This window comes from Rhipicephalus microplus, chromosome 10, assembly GCF_043290135.1.
Source record: "Rhipicephalus microplus isolate Deutch F79 chromosome 10, USDA_Rmic, whole genome shotgun sequence".
In the NCBI taxonomy this organism is placed as follows: domain Eukaryota; kingdom Metazoa; phylum Arthropoda; class Arachnida; order Ixodida; family Ixodidae; genus Rhipicephalus; species Rhipicephalus microplus.
Genome location: NC_134709.1, coordinates 46766099 through 46787192, shown reverse-complemented (window position 1 = coordinate 46787192; position 21094 = coordinate 46766099). Strand labels below are relative to the sequence as shown.

The 21094-nt window shown below is 44.7% G+C and overlaps 1 protein-coding gene across 2 annotated transcripts in view; it reads right to left on the bottom strand.

Moving 5' to 3' along the window:
- Positions 1 to 6550: 6550 nt before the first annotated feature.
- Positions 6551 to 21094, bottom strand: part of LOC119181715 (receptor-type tyrosine-protein phosphatase kappa-like) — a 131769-nt gene continuing 117225 nt past the window's right edge. For both annotated transcript variants that reach the window (XM_075875614.1, XM_075875615.1), the window contains 6 exons: positions 20571 to 20629; positions 18838 to 18975; positions 17407 to 17526; positions 11550 to 11692; positions 9167 to 9302; positions 6551 to 6674 (listed from right to left, as the gene is read on the bottom strand). In XM_075875614.1, coding sequence (XP_075731729.1) covers positions 6597 to 6674; positions 9167 to 9302; positions 11550 to 11692; positions 17407 to 17526; positions 18838 to 18975; positions 20571 to 20629 — 674 coding nt within the window. In that variant the 3' untranslated portion in view covers positions 6551 to 6596. The remainder of the gene's footprint in view (positions 6675 to 9166; positions 9303 to 11549; positions 11693 to 17406; positions 17527 to 18837; positions 18976 to 20570; positions 20630 to 21094) is intronic.

The window sequence follows — 21094 nt, the reverse complement described above, 5'->3', positions numbered from 1 at the left end:
GTTCAACCTCGTGGGAATGCACGTTTTAGGACCCTTCCATTTGTCCTCCTACGGTAACAAATAAATTACAGTTGTGACAGATCATATCACTCGTTATCATAACGAGTGATATGATCTGTCGCAACTGTAATTTATTTGTTTTTCTTTCGTTTTTCTTTCGGCGGCCGAAAGAAAAACGTTAGCGCATTACGCTGCTCCTGAAGTCACGATGTTCTTCGTGCACGGAAGCATGCTATGGCATGATGCTCCGTCATGCGTGATCCCAGACGTTCGTCGTTTGCAGCACAAATGATGGAGGACATTTTGAAACTGAGCAGCACAAGCCATCAAAAAATAGGCAGCATATCACCCACAAACCAATGAGCTAACAGAGAGGCTTAAAAAGACCACAGAAGACATGCTATTAATGTGCGTGGACGTACAACACAAAACCTGGGACTGTATTCTTTCATTCATCACATTGGCGTACAATATGGCAACGCAACAAACAACGCGATCTTCGCCTTTCACCCTTGTTTACGGACGCAACGTCCGAACGAACCATGCTCGATGTTCATGGCTTCCGTGCGACAATAGCGATGAACTTGCTCCAGACGCTGATCAACACACTCAGTACGCCGAATAAGCTCGTCAGCTAGCCCGCATGAACACCAGTCACCAACAACATGCAGGCACGTGGCGTTACGACCCCCACCATCGAAACGTCGACCACCCCCCTGATGACCAAGGGTGGTTGTGGATCTCCGTCTGGCGACCAGGTTTAAAAACGTCCAAGACGTCATTTTGGACCGTGCAAGGATCTCAAACGTGTCACAAACCTCACCCACGAGGTATTTCCGGACAGTTCAGTTTCTCTCGTCGCCAGCTTCAACCCCGAAACCGTCCATAAATGCCAGGCTGAAGTCATGATTCACACAGTAGCCCTTGTGCTTCCGCATGTTACAACGGGCAGTGACTTTTCGTTGGTGATGTTTTTGTTCTGTATTCTTGCGGTTTTTTTTTCGCTTGGCGCAAGTTTTGACACAATCTCCTCATTTTCGCGGCCGGAACTGGTACTCCCCTTTTGGTCCTTTACATGTGCGTGTGTATGCATTCTTTTTTCTGTACAAGCATCGCGTGCAGCCTTTCAGTTAGTATACCAATGGTACATTGTCCGTTTGAAAACCACAAGTGGGAGAACACGAAGAAGCTCTGCCTGAGCCGCTTCTGTGCTAGTCACCCAACGGGCCCAATAAAGCAATGTTGTCGTCAGAAACGTGACAATACTACCTAGTCGTAGTTTTCGTGCCGATTGTAGCGGCGTCCAGAGCGGTTTTCGAGTGAACATAGGTCGCTACATGAACGCGAGAAACACTGTGCACATGAGTAAGCGTCCACAACTCTTTTCAACGTATATAGGCTCTCTCTATGCATGGCCTTCCAAAAATGCGCTGCCGAGGCATATATAGACCGTTCCCACAGCTAGTTTGTCTATGCAAAACTAGATGGCGCCACCACACCAAAGCGCCTTGGCCTTCTCCTCGGCTGCACGGCTGCGATGGGGCTTGGGGCAGACGTTGCCCTGCAGCCTACAGCGAAAAACGGTGGTGGCAGTGATTCTTGAAGAAGAAAAAGGGCACCTAATTTCTGTCAGCTATAAGGCGACACGGCGCAGTGCCTAAAAGATAAAAAAGAAAATGAAACATCGGCCCCTTATCTGCATGTTAATCTGCAAATGTCGTTGAAAGACGATAGTGTTGCGCCTAGAGAGATTGAGGAAAACGTTTATTTGATGTTCTTGTACAAGAAAATCAGTGAATGGTATTCTGGAGGCGCTGCGCTAGAGTGCCTCGAGCATGCAGCGGAGGTGAATGGGCGCACCAAGTCACGTAACGCGTGAGACATGACCGCTATCTGGCAGTTTTCTTCGAAAACGAAACGCGCGGCTCTGAGATGGACGCGCTACTTATGACCTTATCACCTCTGAGGCGGGTGCGCACGCTCCTCTCAGAGGTGATAAGGTGTAGAACGCAAAGCAATGGTTAGGTGCCACCACAGTGTCGTCTTAGCAAAGCGTTGGAAACACTTCCCTTTTCGTCAGCGCCGTGTGATAAACGCTACTGTCCTTAGAATAACTTATGTTGGCTTTCTCTAGTAAAAGACGGACATACAGAATACATACGTGTTGTTATGGTGTCTGAAGTATGCGCGATAATTGCTTTTTGGCACAACAATGGCACAAGTATGAACGCTGAATCTTGAGCAACATTGGTGGGCGCTGCGGATGGGGTCGCCTGTTTGGGATATCCGCTGGTGCCGTTTAAAGTGTCCGGTACGGTTAAGGGTGGACAGACAGACAGACAGATCAAATTTTTTTTTCGAATGTCCCCAAGAAGGACTGTCGTCTTGAAAAGAGAAAAGCACGGTGCGTAGAACGCGCTGCGCCCGCTTTGCTGGCCTTTAACACGGGATCGACCGCGGTGAATCAGCCGGCCATCTGCGACGGTGAAGACGTGGAAAGAAAAAGGCCATTAGATCAGGTGTTCAAACATGGCAGCGCCCGCTCAACACTGCGGAAAACCGTCTATAACGACTTTTGAACTTCTTTTCAAGCCTGCCTTCTTTTTACGTTTGCAAATATTTTCTAAGAGAGAGCTCTCGCAAAAATCGCGGGAGCTAACGCAAAGTCGCGACGCAAGTGGCGCTTGGTTTACACGAAAACCAAAAGTGTGTTCCACGTGCGGTGACACGACATGCAATTTCAAGTTGATATTATCTATGTTTTAGGCTATTTTATCAGTTGGTATTTTGTAGATGATGTTTACAAATCTATCTCAATAGTTATCTCACTTTAAAATTTTTCTGTGAGTTCTATTTTAATCAACCAACCAAATCTTTATTTTTAACAATTGTTTATCGCGACAGCAATTATATAGACACTCTCGGCTGGATTTCACCGCCGGCGTAGACGTCGACGTGGGCGTCGCCTTCACTCCTCGTATATGCATACGTACCTATATATATGAAAACGCTAGAAAGAAAAATCATCCAGAATAAGACTCCTGTGCGCGGAATCAAACGTGGGACCTCTGAAACATGAGTTCGAGGCGTTAATCACTAAGCACCAGAGAAGCACGTTCTTCACTATGCAAACGGCACGCTATTTATATCTACCACTTACCGCTGGTAACGGGCATCGTGGAGAAAACTATCGTGTTTTCAGCATTGCCACCAAGATGGCGCATTGAGTGTACGTCGCCACATCGTCACGACGCGGCAGCGCGCGCTCTCATCTCTCACGCGTACTATGCCCCATGGAGAGGAGAGGGTGGACACTCACTCGCGCGCCCTTACGTCACGGTAGAAAGAATTCTACGTCTTGGCTGAAATTTGGGCTTTCACTGGAACGATTCTGTTGCAGTTTCTGGGCGCACAAAGGTCACTGCAATCGTTGCGCAGTGTCAGTTTGCGAAAAAAATAGCACGCTTTTCACACACGGCGAAGTGACAACTGAGACGCTTATTCGCGTTCATCTCTACCTGTGAGTACGTTTCGTGCGTCATTTGCGAGTGGGAAACGTGGGGCACGTCTGCTTGCCATTCTGCGCGTGTCGTTCCAATTTGTTGATATCGCGTTCATTGCTTCGCCTTTGCGGAAAAGCTTGCTGTGACTTTTTACAAGTTGTTGGAGGTCCTTCAGGCTAAAACCTGTTCCAAACAGCTTGAAAGCGCCTGAAGGCCTTTTATAGCAGCATGCACTATACACCGCATACAACAAAATAAAGCAAATCAGTGTACATGACTTGTAATTATAACGAAGTTGTTAAAAATATATCAAAATGAGTTTGTGTACAACAGTGGTCATTTGAGACAGCCATTGAAAAGAAAAAAAGCAGTAAAACAATGCAACATTATTTGATAATTAAAACTAGAAATAATTACCATATTTAAAAATACCACAAAATTATAACCGTAAAATAAAGAGCGCGATACTTTGAGCAATCGTTTACTAAGTCCACATACTTGTTCTCACACAAAAGCGTCATGCATCATTGGAACAAAAAAGAGATGTTTCATCTCTTAGAGTAACAAAAGTTCGGCAGATCCCACGTACCTGAAAATCAACGTTACGCGAAGCATACGGAGGCAAGGTGGCCATGTCGCAATTTTTTTATTGAGTGACACGTCATGAAATGACGCTGAATATAGGCACTAATGTTGCACGCACAAACATATGTTGAAGCGTTGCAGGTGTTTATATAAACAGTTGTTTGCAATTGCGCAACAATGCAAACTGGAGCATGCGTATTAGCAACACCAGAAGCCGATATGAAGCACTGACGCTCCCGAGGATGTTGGCCCTGGACAATCCTACATATATCAACTTCAGCGCATGGCAACAAACCACAATTGACGTTAACCCGACGTGGCGGCTGTATTAAAGGAGTACATATGTAATGTTGGAAAAAGTGGGTAGGCAGCACTTCAACCACTATTGACGTTTTATGAAGATTAGCGTCTATTTGAAAAGTAGTTCCAAGACCTGGCGTAGCTCTGGGGTAAAATGCTGCATTGCCACGCAGAGACCTTGACATTTATTCTTTGCATTCGTTGGCTTGACGCTACCAATGTCGGGTATTTCTTAACGCTCGTACGTTAAAATTTCCCATGTGTGTTGTCGTAGTTCCTGGGTAGATACTAAGTGTCAATCACCTGTGGCACATACACGCATACCAGCGACACATACCCACCCGTGGATATGTGCCACTGTCTGGCGGGAAGTGTTCGACAACATACGCGACGGTATTGTGACATTATTCATGTATTGACCAGCGCGTCATATCTTCAAACCATTTTACCCTCCCATGCTAATTTGGTTCACGCCACGTAAAGGGCGTGACCACGAAGCACCCAAACATAAGCGGCTAGACAGACAGACAGACAGACAGACAGACAGACAGACAGACAGACAGACAGACAGACAGACAGACAGACAGACAGACAGACAGACAGACAGACAGACAGACAGACAGACAGACAGACAGACAGATAGATAGATAGATAGATAGATAGATAGATAGATAGATAGATAGATAGATAGATAGATAGATAGATAGATAGATAGATAGATAGATAGATAGATAGATAGATAGATAGATAGATAGATAGATAGATAGATAGATAGATAGATAGATAGATAGATAGATAGATAGATAGATAGATAGATAGATAGATAGATAGATAGATAGATAGATAGATAGATAGATAGATAGATAGATAGATAGATAGATAGATAGATAGATAGATAGATAGATAGATAGATAGATAGATAGATAGATAGATAGATACGCTCAAAGTCGCCGAAGTTCGCTAAGAAATGCTTCGAATTTAAAAAAAAAGAGTACTCGGCGAGTAGTTATGGTACACAAGAATATTCGTCCTCTGACTTGCTCACGCTTCCTTTCTTGAAAACCCGGTGCTGGCTACTTCTTTGTTGGGAATGCTATGTCACACTGAAAACGCGTGCGCCGTTTGCGACTGCGAACTACCAGAACCACGTTGCTAGCGTGAAGAAAGTACCCGAAGTTGATGACCATTATTGTTGTCTAGCAGAAGCACTCCCCATATACTCGATTTCTTTAGAGTGTACCGCGTCGTTCATTAGTACGTATCGGTGACTCCAAATCACTCCTCGTTTCCTCTTGAAGCATTCCAGTTCGGCCGAGTGCGACACGGCATCGTGATAGTAAGGTCAGCTCCGCGCACTCTAACAACGCGCCGAGTGGCCGGGAAGGACGTTGCTACCCAATGTTGCTCGCGTGCAGCATCCCTTCGCGGTACTCTGAAAGTTTACTAAGATTCTAACCACATTGTGCTATCAGTGATGCCTTCCAATGCGAAACACGGGTTAGCTCATGTATAGTTAATTGGCTCAAGGCGTGGTTATTTTTATTTTTGTTACTCTTACTGCAAGTTAAAGAAATACGGTGAACTATTACCGTACCACTGCAGCAATCTCGCTCATTGTGCTTCAGCCGCATTTTTTTTTTCCAATGACAGTGCGTCCCCCGAAGATCACATTAATCGTCAACAATGTGGAAGCGTGACACACAATTCCTGAAAAAGCACTTTGTGATTTTTGAAGTGTCTTAACTGAAATCGGGTGCAGCAAAAGCACGAAAAGCGAGAAAGAAAAGGTGGTATGATATATCACGTCTCTTCTATCTCTTTCATTTCTATTATTCCCCTTTCGCCCTTCCCAAGTGTAGGGTAGCCAACCCAGCCAAGCTTGGTTAACCTGCGCGCGTTTTCTGACTATCTCTCTCTCTGACTCCATGCCGCATTCCTGTTGCTTGTTAATAGGCTTCTGTTGCGAGAATCACCTCCTTAGTGATCGCCCTCCGCGACAGTGCACTTCAGGGATGCGGCCTGCTCAATAGCAAAATGTCTTGGTGACAAGGCAAACTTCAGCATGAGTGCGTTGCAAAAACAAAAAAAGCAGTATATGGCGTCATGCTTACGGTAATCAGTGCAGAGGATCACCTTCAGAAAGGACACTAGACAACTGTTGGTGACACAACCTTGTTTACTAAGTGGCACGAAACTATGTGAACCTTGTTACTGGCGGAAGTTCGCGTACAACGCGAAGGATTCGAGGTAAGCAGCAGCGACCTCGTAGCAGAACTTGTACTGGTCCTGTGACAGAAAAGAAAACAAAATAACGAGATAAGTACTGGTTGCGGTAACATGTTGTGTTTTCTCCATTCACAACTGACAGTCGCCTAGGGTCTGCGTCAAGTAGACCCTTGCGACTCTTTAATATTATCACGCGAGCCCCAGTAAAGTCTGGGAGACATCATTTGGTGTTTTTGTTTTGTTAACTGTAGGTAAATGAATTTCATCTAATTGGGAAAAAATCCGATGGAAAGGCAGAAGGTAATTTCTCATGCACTTTAACTACAATGAATTTAGGCCAAATTCATAACACTACAGGCAAAAAAAAACAAATGGCGTCCCTCCAGTTTTTCATAGATCAGTTGTCGGCTAGTTTCATTAATCTGGTGTAACGCAGAACGGAGCCCTTCCAGCAATTCACATTCTTTCGTGTCATGTATTAGTACACTAGTGGGAAATCTTGTGCTAGCGTCTATGAGAGCTTCAGGGCATAACGGTTCAGCAAGTATGAGAATAATGGGTGGAACATGCGGGAGCCTAACCTGATTTTTCTTTTCTGGGTCTGTGTGTCCTGTAGCTTCTATGTTACGACACAAAATTCAGCTAAAGTCTACAGCACCACTTCACCACTTTGACCATTTTAGGCTCACGGATTTGAATCGGCTCAGAAGGTTCGCAATGAAATATTCTTTTGTCCAGAACGAAAGCCAGAAAACAGCAATAAACAAAACCCAAAGTGCGTCCGCAATCAAAAGCACGAAGACTGCAAATCCACGTACTAAATACTAGACTCATTCTTTCCGTGGTGACGGAGCGATATAAGCGCCTCAGTTTCCTCAAGTAAATATTTTACGGAAGTTTACGCGCAAATATAAGGTAGTTTCTAATATCGGCGAGAAACAACAGGATCAGCGTCGGGCTCGTGTTCTGACCACATTGTCACACAGGTGTGGCTGATAGTGCTTATACACCTCTAAGCAAACAGCTTAGCAGATGGCGCTAGCAACACAAGTCTGAACTTTGCGCATGCGCATCATGTAGAAAATATATTTACTTTTCGCCTATATTAGGCGCTACAGTATCCAGTGGTTAACGCTCGTGTGATATATACAAGAAATACAAAGGTGTACACGCAGTATTAAGAGAGGCAGCGTATTTCTGAGGATTTCATAATGTAGGGATGTTGGAGCGAATTGACGCTGTATATCAGTAGCATCTCAGTAACGTTAGTAACAGTTGGAAACCGAAGGAAATATTCCGTACGAGCGGGCACATTGTACTCTTCCGTTAACTGCTGGTGTTTAGTGCCCCAAAGGTACTTCATCAGAGACGCTTTAAGGTGTTTTCTGTACCAATACTAAATGAAAACATGTATTACGCGATGTCCCCGACTCTATGTTTATGACTCATCTAGTTTTCGAACTTTGTATCATGTTATTCGCAAGAAAATATTTTAAATTTCACTAAAGACACCAGCGGATTGCACGCTTAAGAAGTCGCCAACACTTGAAGGCGAAATTCGTCTTTCTATACTAGGTTGATTCTTTTGATTCTCTGTCCACCCCTCGCCAAAAGATTTCACACACAACGTGGCCTTGAAATGCCTTTAAAATTGGAGACGTTCCGAACTACCGTTGTCAGAAAAGAAGGGGAGCTAGGCACCCGAAAGCTCCACGTCCTAGAGTATGTTACACTCAGTGATCCTTCATCATCCAGTTACGTTCTCTCTGGCAGGGTTCCCGCCCTGGGGCTGAGAATGGAATCACTTTATTTTGGGTGGACGGCCCTACCCGAACAAGGGTGTCATATTCACTCGGCGCGAAAACTCTCGCGGCCCCACGCTGACGAGTGGGACGGTTTCTTAACCAGGCAAAGGGGTCACTCTTTAGAGCAGCTGATGAGCTGCTGATGTGACCGTTCAATACCGACGGGTGGTCGAAAACTGCCGTGGTTCGCGCTCAAAGCGAGTGGTTGTGCAACTCTCTCACGTGGCGAAGACGATCGGCGCGCGTTAAACATTGACTGAGTTGTGCCTGCTGGTTACCAGCCAGCGAGCGGCTTGAACTGCACGCGCGACGAAGCTGCACACTATACACGTTTTACGAAGGTTTGCAGTGACTCCGGGATCGGCCCACCATCATCAAAGTGTCGACAGCATGTGATTAGACCATCATGTGGCGTCACGTTACGTGACGGGATGTGATGCTGTACGATTACCAAACGTAACCGCAAGAGCGGCACACCGGACGCACCAAGATGACTGATCATGAATCAACAACTGTTCCACACCAGCTGCCCTCTAAGATAGCGTTGTCATTTTGATAAGGATGCCATCAATGACGTCACAAACGTTGGCAATAAGTGACGTCAATTGATGTCACATGACGACGTAATCACACGGTGATTTCTGTGTCAATTCGCGTTGATAATTGCGCCAACGATCACTCTTTTCGTTCGACTAGGAATCTCAGGCTTTCGCGTTAACAGTATACAGGCAACGACAAGGGCCTTACGCTGTCCTGGATGAACTGTGGCCGGTTCTCCCGAACAATCCTCGTCGCGTAGAACACGTCGACCTCTTGCTCGCATTTTATCTTCTCCAAGACAAGAGAGCAAGTGCAGAACAGTCCGCTGGCTGTGCATCCATTCCTGGAGAGAAAAAAAAATGTGGCCGGCTGGTAGCCCCACGACACGCATAGCAAACTGTGCTTGACTCGGACCACTAAGTTAATCTTGCACTCGCAATCCGTAACGGTAAAGCAAAGGTTTTTGCAGCAATGAACCAGACTTGCAGATACTAGCAGATTTAACTGGTCGGCGATCAAAGAACGAAATAAGCGGTATGTTTAATGTTGCCTAGCCGTTGCAGTGAAGAAGTTCCCGATTGCAAAAGCGAGGGAACCAATGAAATAGGCGTAGTAATAGAACTCATATTTTCGTCATTACTCAATCTAATAAGGAACATTTGATACCAGAGAACTTTTAAACTTATTTACCTGGTGGCAACAGAAGCTGCTAAGTGAGTTAAACGGCAATCACAATAAAATCACTATTAAATGAATTGCTGTTAAATATAACATATTCCGACAAACGTGTGACCGGTAACGTGAACTGAAATGTTTTTTCTTCGTAATAGCAGTTGAGAAGCATAGATGGCGTAATGAGGCACCGATTCATCTGGGAAGTTGAGCATTAAGATGTCATTTACGAATTAATTTGATACTAAAGAGTTCAAAATAGTAAGGCCTTCTTGGTAATTTCTGCAGGTGTAGCTGGAAGACAGTGGCAGTTCAAACTCCCTATTCTATAGTTCTAAGGGTGAAATTCAAAAGACAAGGACAAAATAAAACACGCTAATAGCCACATGCATAGTTCCGCATGTAGTTGTCCATGTGCCTCTTTCTTTCCTGGTCTAGCGTGCTATTCTCCACAACATGTTCAATCGATAATCAGCCACCAAATTTACCCTTACCCTCCACAAGCCTTCCTCACTTTGAATATCTGTATATAAATAAATACCAATTATGATATGTCCATCCATACGTAGCCAAGATGCACGCATTGTTCTCGCAACTGCAACGTTACGGCAACAATGATAACGTTGTTGCAACTCCGGCCAAAGAGGCTGTCTTGTAGCCGCTTCGCCAGAACTAGGCATTGAGGGAGAATCTGGCTCAATAGGTATATATTTTCGTAATCTTGGTTTCAAGTGAACCTGCAATACTTTTTCATCATGGTAGAAAAAGGCTGCCGATCGGTAGTCGAGATTTCTGAAAACATTCCAGTCAAACTTTGCGAAACCCACAACTTGGAATTCATCATTAATCCTCCAAATCAGCTAGAAATCGTTCCTCTTTCCACAATTGATGTCATAGACCCCAATGACTACCGTTAGATAACTTAAACATCACGGGCTCCAGAGTTGGGGCCACCACCTTGAGAGGCCGCCATGTTCTCGCGTGCGCTCTTGAGGTCCCATGAGAGTAAAGTTAGCTAACTTAACCATCGCGGGCTCCATACTTAGGGCCACCACCGTGAGAGGCCACCACGGGCGCGCGTGCGCTCTCGAGATCGCATGAGAGTAAAGTGGGCATTCAAAGAAAAAAAGTTCTCATACCCATGACGTGTGCTTGACGTACCTTCTGTCCCCGCACCAGCCCTACCTCTCACAGCCTCGGGATGAGAGAAGAGATAAAGCAGTCACGGAGTGCGACGAACCTCTGTAACTGCGATTACACTTGAGGGACTTCGAATCTTTTTCGTGGTAGTTGATTGGTGGACCAAGTAACTCATTTAGAAAAGTCATTCAATCTTCACATATGAAAGGTTTCAACAACAACGCCTTTTTTTTTTAATTTCACCTTTCATGTACATACAGATCTGAAATATATAAGTACTTCAAACGAAGTATATGAAATTGGATCACCTAAATGGCTGGATCACTTATAGCTACTATTAGTTGAAGAAGAATAAGAACGGGGGAAAAGAAATGCAGGGATGTTATAACCTGTCTGAAACGACTGGTATGTTACCCTACACTAGGAATAGGGATGGGAGAGTTTGAAAGATAGAAAAAAGGAGATAGGGGAGAGCACGCAGGTGCGTTGGGCTCACAAATGCTGATGACCTTAAACATGCTGGCGTGAACTAATTGACGAAAGTCCGAAAAGACGTGGTTTTAGTCCACCGGCGTTACACTGAATGAAGAGTGCTTCCTTGACTTCACAGAAATTATGGCAATTGTTAGCTATATTTCAACTCGAGCTAGTCAAGTACTGGGCTTAAGGTGTCCAGTATTTTGAGAGCACTTCGAGCAGACGTTGTTCCAATGTCCAACAATATCTCTCGGATGACATAGTAATGACTTCGCGATCTTTCTTGTGTGTGAAATCTCACCTGCACTGCACGAGGATAATCTTGTTGCCCGACTGTTGCTGCCAACGCTCCACGTGGTCCACCAAGTCGACGATCTGTTCCGCGCTCTCCCAGGTGGAGCGGTGAAAGTGCTTCACGGTCACCGCGCCGAAGGATCCTAAGGCCTGTAAAACAGTCATTGAGGCATGCAAATATGCATAGCGACGTACGTTGCAGTTTTACCGGGCTCTGTTTTTTATGGTAACTGCAGTACACTCTATACCAGCACTTGATAACACCTGCAAAAGCAGCTTACATGCAATAGAATGTGCTGAGGACTAGGCAACCAAGAGTTTGTTTCGGCCTGCCACACTGCACGTCAACAGCGGAGACTGTCGCCATTGTAAAAGACCATCCTGCCAGCAGTCACATAACCTCAGAGGTACTTTTACCTTTCTTTCTTTCTCTCTCTCTATAACCCATCCGGAGTGTCGCGAAGAGGAAGTACGCTCTCGTCAGTTTATTAAAAGGACACTAAAGTCAAACAATCACTTCGTTTAGATTGACAAACTGCACTCTGAGAACTCTAGTGCCATACGTTTCACAATCATAAACTCATTATTAGAGAATAAATCGAGTCTGAAGTTTCATTTCTGAATTTCGCAGCGAAATATTCGTGCATGAAGTCAGATATTTTAAAATGTATTATTGGTGTGCAGGGTGATTCAAGGAAATGTGTCCAATATTCTTTAATTATTAAAGATAAGATGTATCTGCGTGCTCCTTGCGGTGTTGCCTTCCTGTGTCAGAAGGCATCTTCAGATGGGTGCAAACATTAATTACGGCAGTAAGGAAAAAATTAACATAATTACCTTCCTAACCAGTGGTGATTGCTAGTCGAGTTAAATTAGTGAATTCAAGCCCTTCCTACGAATAGTTCATTGCCACATTTAAATTTTGTAAAGCGGTCCCTTTTATTCACCGCAGAGCGATGCAATCTGTCCAATTTAGCTGGCAAAACCGAAACCAAAGCACCAAACAGCGCATCTATCATTCCCTTCCACAACGCCCTCGATGACAACACTGTTTCCCTCGCATTGGGGGAGAATAATAAGCGAGCGTCGATAAGCTGACGGAACTGAGCCTGGAGCTACATCCTCCCCATGCCCTAGAGGCAAACCTGGAGGGATCTGGCGAACGAGCGCGCCCAGACATCCCAGCCACGTGGAAGCAGCTCGCATTCCGGCGCATTGTCTGTTGGCGGGGTTGCTGTAACGCCTGGGAGTCCGCACCGAACGTCATTGCCTCTGCAAAGGCAATCTGTGTCAAGGCCAGCGAGCGAGCCCACCTGACGCCATCATCTCAACGACATCATGAAGCGGTTGCGCCGGTCTGTCTTACGCAACGCACAGCGAGCTCCTTCATCCCACGGGCCCGGTGAAGCAAGTGGCGTCATCCAGTATGGCGAATCTTACGCAATGCGTGGCAACATCACTCGTCCTTGGGTGCAGCCCAGCGCAGCGGCTTCAGATTTGAGAATTATGACGCCACCCAGCGGCGAGTCTCCACTGGAGGATTCTGACGCGACCCAGCGGCAGTTTCGATTGGACGTTGATGACGTAAAGGATCACCTGGGGCCTATAAAGAACCACGCGGCGCTTCGACAAGCAGCCGATCTATGCATCAGAGAAAAGTCGACTAATGCGTCAGAGAAGACATCTCGGCTCTTCGAGTCCCTAAGCTGTCGGCCCCAGTTCCGAATATGTAACGCCTCTATTTCTATGCTGTACATCAACCTTGCCTTAACTCACCGTCGTCTTGTCCGCTCGTCTGTCAGCTCTGCACAGAAGCAGCCGCGAGCTGAGAAACATACGCTACCAAACAGCCAATGACCTTGGCAGCGGCGAATTTTGGAGCAGTGGCGCCTTCGGGACCGCGTTGGCATCGCAACTCGCAACAGTGGTTCGTTCGCTAAATTGACGCGTTCGCTAAATTGACGGTTGATAACGGCGAGGGAAAGACTTTCGTCACTGAGAGCTTGTCGAAGTAAATTGTAGGTGCGCTGTTTGGGGCGTCGGTTTTAGTTTTTCCGGCTAAATTATAGGATCATTACATCGCTCCGCGGTGATAATCAGCTTATAGCGGGTCGTCAAATGAAAATATCTGATGAAAGAAAAGTTTGCACCATTTCTTCTGGAACTCTACGTGACGAATCATCACGTAGACTCTTTTATTCAACGCGTCTGTCATGAACTCCATTTGATGACTAAGTAATCACATGGTGTTCACAGACGCGTTGAATAAACGCGTCTGTGACGGCAAGCCCTTGATAGTGGTGGTATTGTCTGACGTACTTTATTGTGGTTATCAGCGTTAACAATAATTGCGTTAATACAAGACATTGTCCTCTTAAGCACATTCTGCTATTCATCCTCTCTTAGAAGCAACAGCAGACATAATTCAACCTAAACCAAGCAAACAGGACAACTCTATTTATGTCCTGCCACACGACAAAGCTACATGTTATACGGAGTTACGCACTCAACTTACAGTTTTAAACAAACATGGGTTAAACTAACGTGAAGCCCATGACTATATAATGCGACGCAATTATACATTTATGAACAGACTCTTATAACTGTAAATCTTTAACTTCCATGGAGTAAAATGGGTCGTTAGAGATAAGCATATCAAAAGTGGGCACTACAGAGGAACGTTAAAAGTACACAAGACCTCAACCAGAGAAAGACTACGTACAAGTTAGACAAACCAGTAAAAAAATCAGTCTCACCACAAGGGCGAAAAAATGAATGCGATACCAACAAATCCCGACGTTATATGAAATAAGGCTGGCAGTTAACTCTATTAAATCTGATCTCGCGTTACTCTATATCCAACATGCTGATGAAACAGAAAACGACCGCATATAGGATGAAATGCTCTTTCCGCGCCCTCTCCAGCTTAGATCGTAGAAGTGTATATGAGCCGCCCTCTGATGGCTCCCAAGATAGCACGCGTGCCAGAACGATCGCGTTCACGCCATCATAATCAAATTTCACAGTTGCTGAATTCCCGGCCGCGCTGGTCGCATTTCGATGCGGGTAAAATGATAGACGCAGCCCGTGTGCTGTACGATGTCAGTGCACGTTTAAGAACACCTGATGCTCGAAATTTCCGGAGCGCTCCACTTCGGCTTCCCTGATAATCATGCCGTAAGTTTTAGGATGTAAAGTCCCAGATATTATTATTATTATTATTATTATTATTAATATTATTATTATTGTTATTATTGTTGTTATTATTGTTGTTATTATTGTTGTTGTTGTTATTGTTGTTATTGTTGTTATTGTTGTTATTGTTGTTATTGTTGTTATTGTTGTTGTTGTTGTTGTTGTCGTTGTCGTCGTCGTCGTTGTTGTTGTTGTTGTTGTTGTTGCTGTTGTTGTTGTTGTTGTTGTTGTTGTTGTTGTTGTTGTTGTTGTTGTTGTCTAATAATGAAGGCACCCCCCCCTTTCGCACTCTCTTTCATGCTTTATGAAGAAAGGCGGAATGGGGTACATTTTTTTAGCAGCGTTTGACGCTAGGCCTCGCCCGCAATTTGGCGATACCGCAAGCGCTCCCTAATCGAAGAGAGTGGACTGTTTTTTTAGCGCGATAGCATTAAAGAGCTCGTCTCGCAGAAAACCCACCGCCGACGTCGGACCCGTTGGTTGTGACCGAAAAATCGTCTGTGCGTCTGTGACCAAGAAAGCAAGTTACCGAAATAGCCACGGGAGGCCGCTACTTGTCTACGCGTGCGCGCGCGATCACACTGACAAAGCCGCTCATTCGAAGGGGAAAAAAGTGCTCAAGGTCACGAGGTGCGGTAGTTTCTTTGCTTTGCCACTCCTGCCTGCTTAGCTTCTAGCGCTTTCATCGACGCTAGGGAAGAGATAATGTAATTGCAGCACGCCACAAACTTTTGTAACTCCGCTCGCACTGGGCAGATTCCTAATATTTTTGCGGCGTTAAATTCATGAGTAAATAAGCTATTCTAGTGAATTCATTCCATGGTTACATGAAAAGTGTTTCAAGACCCCTTTAAAGCATTTTGTTCGAGAGGTGCCACGACGAAATCGAGCCCGTTTGGGGATAATAGCGCACCAGTCCAATCTACAGTGTGTGTGTTTGTATGCGTGTGTTTATATGTAATGAAACATATGAATAAGTATGCACTTAGCGGTTGAAGGGTGCACTAGGAGCCGGACTCTTCTATCGCGTTCAACTCTTAAAGGAGCAGCTTAAGGGTCCCCCAATTTTTTTATCCCTCTTTCAAGCGCGTTCATCGCCCCTACATCCTTTCGTGTTTTTACCGTGGTAGAACAAACGATGCCCGTTCAGTGATATCATTTTCGGCTTTACATAAAACATGACACTGACGATGATGGTAAAAACATGTCTAGGGCATCCATATAATGGTAACCTTATAAAACTCACGACTGGTTACATATTCAAGAAAAAAAGTTTGACGAGGCTATAGTCGGGACCATGTTGGTGCACTCAATGATGAGCTGACTCACTAAGGCTCACTCATTCTCGATTCAAGCCGTGGGCCTAGTCTAAATGAGTTCTTGTAAGTAATATATTAGTGATTCTCAATCCATGTGGTTCCAGCTGAGGGAAATTTGGGGTGTCTTAGAATGACATAGGCTCTACGAGCAAAGTATTTATCATGAATGAGTCTCATTTTACTGCCACATTTTCTGTCGACCACTAGTCGTGACACGTTTTACTGTCGTCTACTACAGGTGGGGGCGTAGCCAGAAAACAATTTTTTTCGAGTGTGAACATCTAGCTCGTTAACTTTGGGGGTGGTGAAATGGCCGTTGAGCATGAAACATGGCAAATTTGGGTGTTTTGGATTGTTTATGCGTCACTAGCCCAGCGAGTCACTGCCCCAAACATTAAAAGAAAATTTACGTACCAAACCTTTGCAAGAGAAGTTTGGTGGAAGCAGAATTTCGAAGACATCGTAATTACATCACAAGGCACGCAAGAGCGGTAGCAGCAGGGGAACAGAAGGTGTCCAGAAGAGCACAGAAGAGGTGATTCTGCAGCAGTGTCAAGAGAGGCTGTACAGGTACAACACAACCGGCAGAATCAAGCTTCAGGAGAGTGAGGAAGAATTATAACATGCTTAGTAGTACACAAAGAGCAAAAAAAAGCAGGGGGGGGGGGGGAAGGTGGCAGATGATACGTGCTACGTAATCACGTGATGTCGTACTCATTTCAGAAGACATTCTGAGCACTTTGATGGTCACACGAAACGTGACACAGAGTAGCATGACAAGAGGCTGATAAGGCGAATTTATACGTGGGCAGTCACATAGCCAGATTTTTTTTTTTTTTTGCGAGGAGAGGCATTTGTTGAAAGACTTGAAAAACCCTAATTTTCATCATTTATTCTCAGTAAAATAACAACCCCGTCTATCTCAATTTCAGGTAGGGCGGCGTGGGCCCTTATCCCCAACTGATACGTGGGTATCATTGGAATGAAATGATGCGATCTTGCGTGCAAAGCACTTTGATGTTATCGAAAGTTGAGGACTAAAAGTTTTCGTAGAATACTCGGGACAAAACCTGCGGGCACTCCGCGCGGAAGGCGAAAACCTTCGAGAAGTCTTTGGGATCCGAGTGATTACTTGTGTAGACGCCATAGCCACCACGTGTACGTCCACCGACGTTCCGCAATTGAAAGCTGTGCGATACTCTTTCGAGCGTATAGCTGATATGGTTTTCTGAAAAAAAAAATCTCTCCTTTTCTTTCTTAACAATCTTGATCACTGTCGTACCTTGATGCCTGCCATTGACTGGCGGTACTGGTTCAATTGCGGCATGTAAACAAAGAATCGAGTGTTACCTTGTGCTTTGATGTAATCTTGAAGGCTTGTACGGAGAGGTCATTGACATTTCGATTCTCCGTGCACTCGATCCTATGATCACCGTATCGAACTGAGCCACTCGTGGGCCAGAATTGCACCTGCTCAGAGAAAAAAAAATACAATGAGCACAAACAGACATTCCCTACGCGTTCGGCAAACGCACCTATACACTAACAATTTGTAATGGTTATACCATTTGTATTTGAACGAATGAAATATGCTCGAAAGATCTTGTGAGGTGTTACTTCGAAAGAACAAACCACAGGACAACATGCACGTAAGACGTGGATCACACAACGCGGGCACTGATGAACCAACCAGCGCATTCGTTTCATTAAGAAAACATATAAAACGTAAAGAAGAAACGATAGGCATGACAGATTAGTAGTAAAACTAACTCAAACCACTGCAGCTAAGCTGCAAGTTGCAGAACTATGTAAAGTTCAATTAAAGAGTAATGCGAAGCGCCAACCACTAAAAACAATTATGTATGTCTTGGTGCGAACGGAATGCTGTAAGTAATCATGCTAGCCTTGGCAGCCTTCCACGCTAGGCTCTAAATAAAGACCGAGTAAAAAACAGCTACAATTCCCACCTATATTGCGCGCATTTTTTGGCACTACTACCATACACTCAGCATTTTCAAATCACAAACTGCATACACATTATCTGCGTGACGTAACATTGTGAGCACAGATTCCCCAAGAAAAGAAACAAAATGCGCCTACAAATCACCCAAATGGGCTCGTTTTCGTCGTGACACCTGTCGAACAACATGCGTTAAGGAGACTCCTTCTACTACATGGCATTTATATAGTGTTTTTTTTTTCGAAGCAGCTGCAAGTAACATTGTGGCTCTGTGGTAGGACACCTGATGGGCGATAACAACGCGCAAACACACGGGATGAAGAGAAGTGACACAAACAAGCGCTGACTCTCAGCTGAGAAATTTATTGAAATATACAAATTATCTGAAGACACATTTCTATAAATTCACAAGCATATTTCAATAAATTCTTCAGTTGAGAGTCAGCACTTGTTTGCGTTCCTTCTATTCGTCCCGTAATTTTGTGCGCTGTTACCCCCAATAATGTATCACCAACTAGCCCCACCATCAGTCCTGCGTAGGACACCTGTTTGCCGCGTGAACGACCCAGGTTGGATCGTCACTGGGGCCGAATGTTTTATTCTTTATTTTATTTGCTTCTTTCTCAATTTTTTTGCTCACGGACAATTTTTCGCTCACAACCAACGGTGCTGACGCCGACGGCGGAATTTCCGCGACACGAGCTCTTTAACGCTATCGCGTCAAAAGTTAGCCAGAGGGCAATCGTAATTATGAAAAAAATTACACCCTTTTTACTAGAATATTCGCTGATTATTCGTGTGAAACACAGTATGCAGCTCACCACGTCAGCGTCATCACTAAAGACGTCCAGCGTGACGATAGTCCTTGTACCAGACTCGACCACCAATTTCCAGAAGTCCTCTAAATTATTGCTGGACGGCGTCTGCGTCACGACGAACCTGTCCTTCTTGTGAAAACCCTGTAATTCATCAAGGGAGGCAAAAACAATTGTGCGCTAAGTTACTCAAGTCATTGCTTTGGCACTCGCGGCAAATGTCTCACTTCGTTCTAAATGCGAATAATACGAACTTGAGGTCGGCATGCTGTCCTTCCTCACACAAACACACATTCACGCAAACATACACAGACACACTTACACCCATGTGCGTCCTCATGCACGCACTCACGCAAAGAAAGAAAATAATAGCGCCACGCACTGTGTAAACACTAAAGTAAGGGTCACTGAACTTGGAGTGTCAGTCATTGCCATTCGAGTGACCTCGCATTGTGTAAACCGCAATGCCAAATTGTGGCAAGCTTCCTCTTCGGCTACGTCTTGCTTTCAGCCTTTTACTACAGACAACTTGCTAAAAGATTAGATCTCATGTCAGTTTTGTCGATATCCGCAAAGGTAATTGGTTGGAGTCAGTCTGTCTGTGGTTCGAATTGTCGCTTGTTCCGCTAAACGCGATTGGCTACGGCCATCTGCTGTCCTCATCGAATATGAAATACGAACTCATGTAACCCTGGTGGGTACGGTACTCTCACCAGTTATATTCTGTTGTAGAGTGAACTGTCGTTGATACTTCCTATATTCTTTCAATATTAGAATTATATTCTTTGTCTGGATAACAGCGATATCTTGCTAATATTCTACTGTGGAAGGCTATTTCCAGGGCATATGAAAGTTGGGTTTCTAATTATCTGCCTCACTCGAATCCATGAGATACTGAAAAAAAAAGACAACGTTTGCCATGAAAGCATGTCTGAGTAGCATGGGGTGGGGGGGGGGGGGGGCGTGGTTAGAGAGGTGAAGAAAAGCTAATCTGCTCACAAGGATATATGTGCTTCACGAAGAATGCACCACCATCGAGCTAACCATTCAAGAGTCACTTTGACTGAGTTGTCGGTATTTCGGTACAGTACAGTCAATTTCCGCCACGTGTATAGCCTCTGGTATCTCCCATTGAGTGGGGAAATAGACAATGGTGTGGTTTGTATCCTGCGTTTCTCATATTTTGTGTCAGTTTGCTTCCTGCTACGATAAAATACCGTATAAGCTCAAAGCACCACCAGTAAACCCGAGCACAAAAAGCACTTTTTGTTTGAGAGTCATCTGCTACGACGTGTACTTTACTAATGGCGCATGCATTCATGGCCTATCATTCTTATTCGTAAGAACCTATGATAGCGGGAGAGTACCCAGTATGTGTTCATACACCCTTCCACCTGCCGTTTTTGTTAGGTTGATTTCATAACTGACGGGCTGCTCCTAAACAAGATGAAAGCGAAGAAACACGTAGCCTGCCGATGACAAACCTTAGCTGCTTAGTCATACGCAAATTCACCTTTATTGAAATTTTCATTAATATGAATATTACTACTAACGTTTGAAAACAGTGTGGACATAGGCAAGCCATTCAAGTAATGTCCCAAAGAGGACAACGTAGCAAGGGATGCTTCCTCTACAATTGGTGTTGCTGTTTCGAGAAATGGTTGCTATTTCTATCAAAATGCCTCAGATGAGAAATTTTCAGTTCAATTGCAATGCGTATACTCAAAAGTAGTACTTACATTGACGTAGACAGCGTTTACGTATGTCCCATCCCTCAAAAGCGGTCGACACCGGTCCGCTGCAAAGGAATGACAAGTATATTTGAGTGGATTAAAAAAAAGGTGAGAATGAAAGAGCAGATACGGCGAGGAAAATATCTTATAAGCTACCCTACAGTGCGAGAAAGGAATAATAGGTAGGGGTTAGGGTAAAAGCGTCAGGAATAGCGAGAAAGAAACTACGGGTACAGAACATACCAGTACAGAAGATCACTTTACTAACACGCTTGAAAAAACATAACTTTGACCAAAAGAAAATGCAGAGTGTTTTGTCGAATCTGACCACGTTCAGGAGTGGCGCCAGGATTTTTTTTTTTTTTTTTGCAGGAGCCGGGAGCACACAAGACATGTAAGTTCCTTGAGGGGAGCAAGCAAGATGGAAACATATACGTTGTTCTGTTTGTGATTTCTTTTGGAGGGTGGCTGGGAAAAGAAGGGTCTGACGAAAATTCTGTGAGGGGGGGGGGGGGAGGCTCCTGTTCTTG